At 40.7% G+C, this 11,252-nt stretch overlaps 1 protein-coding gene across 1 annotated transcript in view; it reads right to left on the reverse strand.

Moving 5' to 3' along the window:
- The window catches only part of LOC125269751 (sacsin-like), a 61,935-nt gene extending 51,692 nt beyond the window's left edge, over window positions 1-10,243 (reverse strand). Inside the window, exons 1-3 of the mRNA XM_048192713.1 lie at window positions 10,188-10,243; window positions 5,498-5,585; window positions 5,279-5,390 (exon numbers count right to left, since the gene is read on the reverse strand). Coding sequence (XP_048048670.1) covers window positions 5,279-5,390; window positions 5,498-5,585; window positions 10,188-10,195 — 208 coding nt within the window. The 5' untranslated portion in view covers window positions 10,196-10,243. The remainder of the gene's footprint in view (window positions 1-5,278; window positions 5,391-5,497; window positions 5,586-10,187) is intronic.
- Between the last annotated feature and the right edge of the window lie 1,009 nt (window positions 10,244-11,252).

An 11,252-nucleotide genomic window follows, 5' to 3' on the forward strand; every position in this document is an offset into this window, starting at 1 on the left:
AGCCTCCCAATAGCCTCCCCCTTTCCTTTCACTTTCTCCTTCTCCATTTCTTCCCATAAAACTGCGCTGTATCGCAAAATTTATTTATTAAATTAATCTGCTCTCTCTCTCTATGTTGCACTTTATCTCGGGTTCACTGAAGAAGTTACCAACGGATAGCGTATCCTGCTAATATGGCGGCGCCTTCCCGAAATGCAACGCGGAGTGAAAACATTGTGACGTAATTCTCTATTGGTCATCTAGGAGTAACGTTATTGATTAAGTTAATAACAGAATCTAATAAACCTTGATCAGGCGTATGTCACACGCGTTAATATCCGTCCACACTAAAGTTACGTGATATAGCGGTTTCTCATCACGACTGATTTGGTAGTTAGCAAATGAAACAATAATAAAATAATAATAATAAAAAAAGACTTACGGTGCACAATTCACGTGTTCATCGAGCTGCATCTCTGACGGATCATGTCTCCCGCCGGCGGCCGAACATAGTGTGTTACTGTACTTGTTTCATGTTATCCTTTATTCATTAATTCTGTGTTATGAGTTTATTCCGTGCCCATTCACTGATAGTGTGAGGATGTATAGGACGCCATGATTATGTAGTTGTGTGAACCTGTTTACAGACATGGCATGAATGAAATTGGAGTATTTACATTACCAGCACATAATTCAAAACTGTTTTGTGTAAGTGTGAGACTATGCATTTGTGAACATAATTTGTATTCATCAGTGTTGAAACTGCGGTTCAAGTAAAAATGGTGAAGAAGCATCGCATGTGTAAGTTCATTTAATATAATCAGTTACAGTAGTATTACAATGTTGAACTCCATCATATCGCCGGGATGAAAATCCTCCGGTCTATAATGAGCGCGTTTTTCGAAGCAGATGCAGAAGTGAAGTCCCGTCTCTTCACCTGCTCAAAACACACACCGGCACGGAAGATAGCAGCATCCTTTTTCTTGTTATTAAACCTCTGGACTCGATGTCCTGACAGGCTGGAGTTTGTGCAACCTCCACAAACACAATAATTTACCATGACGATGATAAATATAATACAAAAACTACCGAAAACACACTGATTCACGACCGCTGTCACTGAATACCAGCTTAAAGGCCTGTTCACACCGGGACGAATATCGCGCGCGATTTTCGCCGACGTTTAACGCCTCGTGACTAAACAACGGACGCCAATGTGAGTGTGCACACAGACGCGAAAAACGCGAGGCGTAAAAGCGTCATTTTTTAAAAAAAACGCCTCAGGTTCGTTTTTTTGGTTTGACGCGCCGCGTTAAAAACTGGCCGACCAATGAGATTGGTGCTTTTGTTCACGTGCCTGGAGCTGCTGAAGTTACAGTAAAACACTACTTGGTGGCGCTCAAGCACAAAACAGTCTTGCCGAGCATACAAGACAAAGAAGAGAAAGTAAGTAGACGAGGAAGACCCCTACAAACTATCCCTGCGTCTCAAACAACTCTCTAGCTTCCTAGGTCATGTATCAGTATACCATTGAAATGAATGTGTCCGACTCCCTGATCAGTGCCCTGACTAGTGAACTAGGGAGCTGATTGAGACGCATGCTATGGGTGCTCTGACACTTCTTGGCCATACCGATAGATGTGTATTATTTCTGTATTTTTGCGGGGTTTTTTTATTTTACTTTCAAGAAATATAGTTGAGAATGTCTATTTCATAAATGTTTATTTGCACTACCGTTTCTGACTACCATCTCTCATATGTATGCCATTTATTATCTGCATTTTTATCCTCTTTAACTTTATTAATAACATAAATATGTTTATTTGCACTACCGTTAAGCACAAGCGCCACATACTGTCAGGGAGTGAATTTGCACGTTCACTCTGCGCATCGCCAGGTGTGAACACAAAAACCGTCTCGAAAATCGCTGGCGATAAACGCGTGCAATATTCATCCCAGTGTGTACAGGCCTTTACTCTGCACTGAGTCAACACAGAGCTCGGCGATCGACTCCCTTTAATGACGTAAAATGACGCGACGCTGAGAAAAAAAACGGTTTTTATAGAGACCGTCACTTTATCTACTAAATTCATGCCCTTATGTCCTGCAAAACATTTTTAAACCCTGCAGTACCTTTTTATATGGTATTTTTGTACAAGGTTATATATTCATCTCGAAAAAAATGTTTAACCTGCAATATGCACTTTAAAAGACATGTAGGCCTACAAACAATAAAACGTACTTACAGTTTGAAGCCAATAAACAGCAGCTTCTGCTTTAAAGTGGGAACAGCTTCATCTTTCAGTTATTGTGCAAATCCAGCATTAAACTCATGTAGGTTCTGTAAGCTGTCTTCAGCGCCGCATCCAGTGTAGAAAATATCACAGATTATAATGGGTTCTATTATCTTTTGATGCGCCGCTCGCGTCGGGTATACACAACTCTTCCACTTCCACATGCTGTGCCACATGGCCTCGTTGCACGTTCCCGGGGGCGTGTTTTGCAGGGTTTACGATGTCACCAACCCGTTGTAGTCCAAACCGGTCATTTTTGTTGGCATTAAACTGCCATAACTTTAAAAGACAATATCTCCGTTTGCATTGAACTTTCAGCGCTGTAACGTTGCAGATACTGTTTATGCTCAAGCAGCAACATTACACACTAACTAAAGTTAAAACAGTGAAATCGCATTGAACCACCCCTTTAAAGCTGCAGAGTCACTTAATGCAGACCTTAAAGGAACACTCCACTTTTTTTGAAAATAGGCTCATTTTCCAACTCCTCTAGAGTTAAACAGTTGAGTTTTACCGTTTTTGAATCCATTCAGGCGCTCTCCGGTTCTGGCGGTACCACTTTTAGCATAGCTTAGCATAGTTCATTGAATCTGATTAGACCGTTAGCATCTCGCTTAAAAATGACCAAAGAGTTTCGATATTTCCCCTATTTAACACTTGACTCTTCTGTAGTTAAATTGTGTATTCAGACCGACGGAAAATGAAAAGTTGTGATTTTCTAGGCTGATATGGCTAGGAACTATATTCTCATTCCGGCGTAATAATCAAGGAACTTTGCTGCCGTACCATGGCTGCAGCAGTGCAATGATATTACGCAGTGCCTGTGAGCCCCTGCTTGCACAGGGAGCGTGCCTTGTAACCATGGAGACGTTTGTGAGAGGCGCTGCGTAATATCATTGCGCCTGCTGCAGCCATGGTACGGCAGCAAAGTTCCTTGATTATTACGCCGGAATGAGAATATAGTTCCTAGCCATATCAGCCTAGAAAATCACAACTTTTCATTTTCCGCCGGTCTGAATACACGATTTAACTACAGAAGAGTCAAGTTTTAAATAGGAGAAATATCGAAACTCTTTGGTCATTTTTAAGCGAGATGCTAACGGTCTAATCAGATTCAATGAACTATGCTAAGCTATGCTAAAAGTGGTACCGCCAGAACCGGAGATCGGCTGAATGGATTCAAAAACGGTAAAACTCAACTGTTTAACTCTAGGGGAGTTAGAAAATGAGCCTATTTTCAAAAAAAGTGGAGTGTTCCTTTAATCTTAATCTTGAATATCACAAAATTGCCATGTCAGTCACTCTTTTCAGTGGAAACAGGCTAAACAGAATGGAGATTAGTTACATTCCTTAAATTTAATACAGATTTAGGAATATGAATGATTACCTGATTAAGCAGTAATCAGGAGGGCAGGAGATAAGGCACAGGATGGTATCAAGTCCCAGGTGATAATCCTATCGACTATAACTCAATGTATTACCAATGTCACATTTATCAAGAGGGTGCTTCTCAATTTTTATTTTAATTGTCCATCCTCATCTGATGGAGCCTGGACATGACATGCAGGAAAAAATAGTAGGCTAAATTGTGTGCACAATGTACTAAAACGTGCTTACGATTTGCGCATGATTTATAAATCAAGGGAACAAAATGGTAAATTGTGCGCATATTCTAGTAAATTGAGGTAACACTTTATTAACTTTTTAAAATAAATATATTTTATTAGATTAAGTAACAATAAATCAAATGCAAATAACAAGCACAAAAAAAGAACATAGAACTAATAAGAAAGATGCACCATTGTTTGAAACCCAGAGAAGTCCGGTGGTTCAACAAACACAACTGTATAGGATTAACATGTTTTGGGGTTTTTTTGAATGAGAAGGAATTGATTAGATTACTGAGTAGTGCACATGCAAATCCAAAATGGGCGTTTACAAATCAGTGGCCAATTTTAAACTAAAATGGATGTTTTTCAACCATTTTTCAACAGACTTGCTAAAATTATGAAAGCCCACCCCAAAGCCCACAGTGGATTAGAGTAAACTGGGTGAAAGCCCATCATGGTTTGAAAATGCTCCACTGATTGAGCAATCACTGTTAAGGCAGGAACACACCAAACCGACCCAGATGAACTAGTGGCGATGAAAGCAGACTGCGGGGTTGGCTCACGTCAGCAGTGTCTGGGTCCAGAGGTGGCCTGACACCAAATCAGTGCTCGACAGACAAGTAGCACATCCATTCTGTGCCTGTGTGAGATGAAATGCCTTTCCGCACCAGCAGGTGGCAGTAGCTGAACAGCTAATCTGGGGTGCGTTTCCCGAAAGCATCGTTGGTGAACCATGGTCGTAAGTCCCATTGAACTCTATTGGTAACGACGGAACTTGCGACCATAGTTCGCTTTGGGAAACGCACCTCAGATCGATCAGATGGCCTGAGGGACCGACGAGCTCTGACGCCGATTCAACATGTTGAATCGGAGGAAAAAAAGCTGACAAGGACCAGCTTCAACTGACGGTGCAGAACACACTGAGAAAACTTAGTTAGCCGACGAACAAAAACTGCCTGACGGCCGGTGTGTTCCTGCCGATAGTTCAGTGTCACTGTCTCCACCCATGTGTGCTGTCGCCCATCATTTCAGTGTTGATCCAACATACATTAAACATTGAAATGTCAATCTCAACAAAAGGATGGTTTGGATTAAAACTCAAAATTGTATCAATGTCACCATGCTATGTGGGTAGTAATTCACTTTAAGCATTAAAACGGGACTGTAGACATGACACATGAATTAAACCTTGTGTATGGTTACTTCATAAGGAATTGATAAAGCAGATTATGCAAAGTGATATAGCAAAAAGCCTGTTCGCTTATCTTATATGTTGAATTTTAGAGGATTTCTGAAAGTGCAGAGCACTGCTAAGGTAAACTGAGTTAAGGACATATTAGCCTGCAACATCTAGAGTTCACCATCAAGTTTCTTCCAGTGTTATGAAACAAATACCTTGATACTTTCCGAGCTCTTCAGTCCACAGGCTCTGAGTCCCATAATGCGTCTCATCATGAATAAACACCACACGTGAAGCTCTTGCATCATCTGCATTCTGTATCAGCTCCTGATATTTTATAGGATAAATATTATCAACAGAAATACAATACATACCACTTGACAAGAATGCAAAAGTTATTCAAGCAATAGGTCTTTTTTTTTTTTTTTACCTACCTTCAATATGTGTCCTCCATCTGGGTACCTTCTCAAAATTTTTTTCAAGTAATCAGTGAATGGTGGAGATGTAGCACCAAATTTATTTCTGCATTGAACAATGTACAGTTTGTCACAAATTGTTCAAAACACATTCAAAGCAAATTCAATGTTCAGTGTTTAATAAACTAAGTACAAAATTAACTTTGAGTTAATTGTTAGTATGCTTGGGATTATTTGTAAAACATATTTTCACAGCTCTTTGGCAGTCTAACAAATGACTTGGGTATATTAACATAAATTAACATTCTAGAACACACTGATGAATCTCAGGAGATTAACCACTCACACTTCACAAATGTAAGTTGATGACTGACAAAGAACTGACAAAGGAATAAATATACACAAGGGAACAAAATTAAACGCAGGTATAACTAATTAGCAATTGGAAACAAACTTGGGAATTAACAAGACTAAACTGAAAGGAAACACGAGAAACATGAATGAAAACATTCCCGTAAGGTGCACCCCTGTGGCATAAAGATGGGGGGGGGGGGGGGTGGTTCTTGGAAGGGGCGTGGAGTTGGCAAAGGGCACTGAACTGGAGGACCAGGGGACTGAACTGGAGGCTTAGTGGAACTCCAAGGCAGAGCTGATGGACCACTTGGGCGGAGCCTGGGGCCTGACAGATGGTGCAGGGGCTGGATGTAGAGGTCACCCCAGTGAAATTTCTGGCCAGGAAGTCCAAGGCAGAGCCAGAGGCTTGTGGGGCCGATGTGGAAACAGGCCTGGCAAAAGAGGAGAAAGAGGAGCCCAGTGGAGCCGAAGGGGTGGAGCGTTGAGGTTCAGCCAGAGGCTTAGAAGTCCACAGCAAAATCAGGACAACAAGAGAATAAGGTGAAGCCGGAGAGACGAAGGAGCCTGGTGGATCCTGAGTGATGGCGGATCGGAGGCAGTGCAGAGCCAAGGTAGAGACAAAGGGGCCTGGAGGCCCAAGAAGCATCCTGGTGATCCGTCTTGTATAGCCAGAGCTGGAGAGCTGGATGGAGTCAGCGACATGGATAGAGTTGAGGGTCTGCAAGGCACCAGCGCAGCAGGTGAGTCCAGATGGATGAATGGAGCCAGTGGAGAGAATAGGAACAAAGGGATGGGGAGATTATAGGGTGGGACTGGGTCATCAAGCAGTTTATTTAGAGCAGACTGAGGGATGGCAAATTCAGGGGTGGGAATAAGGGTGAGAGCTGGCTCCATATCAAAATCATTGATGATCAATCATCTTCCTTGAATTCTGGGGGTATTTCAACTAAGAAGATGAGGATTCCTATCGGGAGCAAATAGGGAGATGGCTGCTGGTGATTAAATTGTGTTTTTTTTTTTCAACTACTCCCACTGTGAAGGAGGATCCACACACCCACAGGGCGTAATTCATGAATTCGATGAAGGGATGGTAGTCCTCCTCCAAAGCAGCATTTGGCCAAAGATGCCATCCTTCCCTCTCAAAATGATGAACTTCCGAGCCTCATCATCCCAGTGTGCCTTGAGGTACAAGAATTCTTTGCAAACTCCTCCAAAGAACAGCTGTCTTGCAATGGCCAATCTGTCTTATAATACAGGTGCTGGTCATATAATTAGAATATCATCAAAAAGTTTATATATTTCACTAATTCCATTCAAAAAGTGAAACTTGTATATTATATTCATTCATTACACACAGACTGATATATTTCAAATGTTTATTTCTTTTAATTTTGATGATTATAACTGACAGCTAAGGAAAATCCCAAATTCATAATCTCAGAAAACTAGAATATTGTGAAAAGGTTCAATATTGAAGACACCTGGTGCCACACTCTAATCAGCTAATTAACTCAAAACACCTGCAAAGGCCTTTAAATGGTCTCTCAGTCTAGTTCTGTAGGCTACACAAACATGGGAAAGACTGCTGACTTGACAGTTGTCCAAAAGACGACCATTGACACCTTGCACAAGGAGGGCAAGACACAAAAGGTCATTGCAAAAGAGACTGGCTGTTCACAGAGCTCTGTGTCCAAGCACATTAATAGAGAGGCGAAGGGAAGGAAAATATGTGGTAGAAAAAAGTGTACAAGCAATAGGGATAACCGCACCCTGGAGAGGATTGTGAAACAAAACCCATTCAAAAATGTGGGGGGGATTCACAAAGAGTGGACCGCAGCTGGAGTCAGTGCTTCAAGAACCACTACGCACAGATGTATGCAAGACATGGGCTTCAGCTGTCGCATTCCTTGTGTCAGGGTTCCAGAGTCTGGAAGAAGAGAGGAGAGGCACACAATCCACGTTGTTTGAGGTCCAGTGTAAAGTTTCCACAGTCAGTGATGGTTTGGGGTGCCATGTCATCTGTTGGTGTTGGTCCACTGTGTTTTCTAAGGTCCAAGGTCAATGCAGCCGTATACCAGGAAGTTTTAGAGCACTTCATGCTTCTTGCTGCTGACCAACTTTATGGAGATGCAGATTTCATTTTCCAACAGGACTTGGCACCTGCACACAGTGCCAAAGCTACCAGTATCTGGTTTAAAGACCATGGTATCCCTGTACTTAAAGGTGCTACAGAGGATCTTTTGTTTTATACATTTTTGCAATATTACCTGAAACTGTCTTTACTAACTGATAAAAGACTATTTATTAGGAGCACTGAAAGGGATAATATTAATATACGTCATCTGTGCACGAGGTAAGGCCTTAAAAAACATCAGCCAATCGTTTACGCGATCACGCGTAAATGATTGGCCCTCTGGCTTGTCAATCACTGCCATGACGTTCCTTGTGAGAGACGTGCGCGGCTGCATGCTCCAGTAACTTTCCACACTCCACAGGCGCCGCATGCAATGTTTTTGTCAGGAGACAGGAGTAGAGCCCGACCAATATATCGGCCGGCCGATATTATCGGCCGATATGAGCTAATTGCATTTAAATCGGCATCGGCGTTTATAATGGCCGATGAAACATGAGAAACAGAGTCTCATGCTTCTCTCATGTTATGAGTGTTGCATAGTTTGCCCACCAGAGGGAGCTCTGCAACTCCCCAGTTGACAACAGCGCCAGAAATCCACTACAGAAGAAAGCTATCAGCCGAGCCACGGAGAACGGCTGTTTCTCAATATGTGTTCTTCAGCGATCTTGCGTCCTTGTGTTCTTGCTTTAATTATCTTGTTCTTACGCATGCGCTCATTTAAAAAACTCACTAACAGTCTTTGGTTTCTCAGTCGACGAAAAGATCCTCTGTATCACCTTTAATTGGCCAGCAAACTCGCCTGACCTTAACCCCAAAGAAAATCTATGGGGCATTGTGAAGAGGAAGATGCGATATGCCAGACCCAACAATGCAGAAGAGCTGAAGGCCACTATCAGAGCAACCTGGGCTCTCATAACACCTGAGCAGTGCCACAGACTGATTGACTCCATGCCACGGCGCATTGCTGCAGTAATTCAGGCAAAAGGAGCCCCAACTTAAGTAATATTCTAATTTTCTGAGATACTGAATTTGGGATTTTCCTTAGTTGTCAATTATAATCCTCAAAATTAAAAGAAATAAACATTTGAACTATATCAGTCTGTGTGTAATGAATGAATATAATATACAAGTTTCACTTTTTGAATGGAATTAGTGAAATCAACTTTTTGATGATATTCTAATTATATGACCAGCACCTGTACTTGGTTTGAGGACCGGTCATTTTGTCACTGATGTGTTCCAATCCAACATGAATGACTCTGGTATATTAACATAAACAGTCATTATTAAACTAACAGAAAACACAGCAAAATCTCAAATTACACTTCAACAATCTTTTTCATAATCACCATGTTGAATGCGGAAGAAATGGGCAGGAATCAAGGTCTGAGCAACTTTAACAAGGGCTAAATTGTAATGGTAAGGCGACTAGGTCAAAGTATCTCTAAAATTGCAAGGTTTGTGTGTTGCTCCTGGTCAGCAGTGGTGAAAATTTCCCACAGTGTTCCAAAGAGGAACAAACCACAAACTGATGACAGAATGTTGGGCACCCAAGGCTCATCAATGCGCAAGGGCAACACAGGCTATCCCATCTGGTCCAAGCCAACAGAAGATCTACTATGGCACAAGTCACACACAATGCTAATGATGGTAATGTGAGGTATGGGTTATTGCACTCTACTGTATGGGGCTGCGTAGCATGAGTCATTTACCTGGGGAAGTGATGGCAGCAGGATACACTGTGGGATAACGACAAGCTGGCGTAAAAAGTGTGATGCTCTGGGCAATGTTCTGCTGGGAAACCCTGGATCCTGCCATTCATTGGATGTAAATTTGACACGTGCCACCTACCTAAAAATGTTTGCTGACCAGTTACACCCCTTCATGACAATAGTCTTCCCTAGTGGAAGAGGCCTCATTCAACAGGATAATGCATACTGCCAGATTGCAGGAATTGTTCAGGAATGGTTTAAGGAACATGATGAAAAGTTCAAGGTGTCGCTCTGGCTTCCAAATTCCCTAGATCTCAATACAACTGAGCATCTGCAGTATGTACTGGACCAACAAGATCAACCATGATGGCTCCACCTTGTAATCTACAGACTTTGTTTTTTTCACATGAATGTGTTTTATCTGATAACTCTTAGAGTACTTTACTAACACTCCACCATATTAGTTATGGGCTTAAGCATAAAACATGCAGTAAATAAAACCACTTACTTCTTCATCTTCGTTTACCTCGATGTTGAACTCAATGTCCTTCTTTTACATTCTCCTGTATGGTTAAAAAAAAAAACCTTTTCAAAAAACAATAATAAATTTCCAAAATCTTCAAACAATTATTTCTTTAAACAATTATTTAATGGTATTTATTATAATAATACTATAAATGGTAAATAAATCTTATTTTTCATTCAAATTTAAGTAGCTATTTTGTCCTGTTTTTGTTGGTCTCCTGGGGCCTATACAGCAGTTGTTTAGGCATAAAAAAATTGGTTTGGTCTTTATTTAGTACTAGAAACTATTGTGAAGATTATTTATACATTTAACGCTGCGTTAATAGTTTGACCACCAGCAATGCATCTGCCTGATTTGATACTAATGTAATTAATGTCATATTATAATTTCAATTATTTTAATGTGCTGCGTTGAACCATGTTAAAGATATCTGTAGGGCTGTCAATACCAGAAGAGGAGTATCCATGAACCGCATTATTAGACAGTTGTTAGTTTTCTAAGGATGCACGATTTATTAAAACTATTTAAAAATCATAATACAGCATTACATAATGCTATTCTTAAATCTACGTTTACACAGGAGAATACATCAATAAAAGTGGCTGTAGCATCTCTAATATAAAAAAGTGGCCAAATATTATTATTTAACTAATAATATATGTTTTAATTATGGTGGTTGGCTTTAATCATGGATTTGATCATGCTGTGCTGTGTAACAACAAAAATCAGCAGGCTTTTGGTGCCCTCTGCAGGCATTTGGTATATACATAAATGCATAATATATGTTAATACATATATTATGTATTTATAACATTTCAGGGGAAAAACTCTTGATGTGTTTAAATATGCAGATTAGCTTGTTTTGGTTAATTTAGAAGAAATCTACAGATGCAAACAGATGGATGGTAGTAGGCTTAAACAAACACCATCTAAATGTGTAGGGTCAGGGTTAAATTTTCTTTCCTTTGGAGTAAAAGACATGGCAGCAAAAATTAACCAAAATCATAAATGTACTGGAATACAAAGTCAGACTATTAAAAGGTAGCG

Source organism: Megalobrama amblycephala, linkage group LG6 (assembly GCF_018812025.1).
Source record: "Megalobrama amblycephala isolate DHTTF-2021 linkage group LG6, ASM1881202v1, whole genome shotgun sequence".
In the NCBI taxonomy this organism is placed as follows: Eukaryota; Metazoa; Chordata; class Actinopteri; order Cypriniformes; family Xenocyprididae; genus Megalobrama; species Megalobrama amblycephala.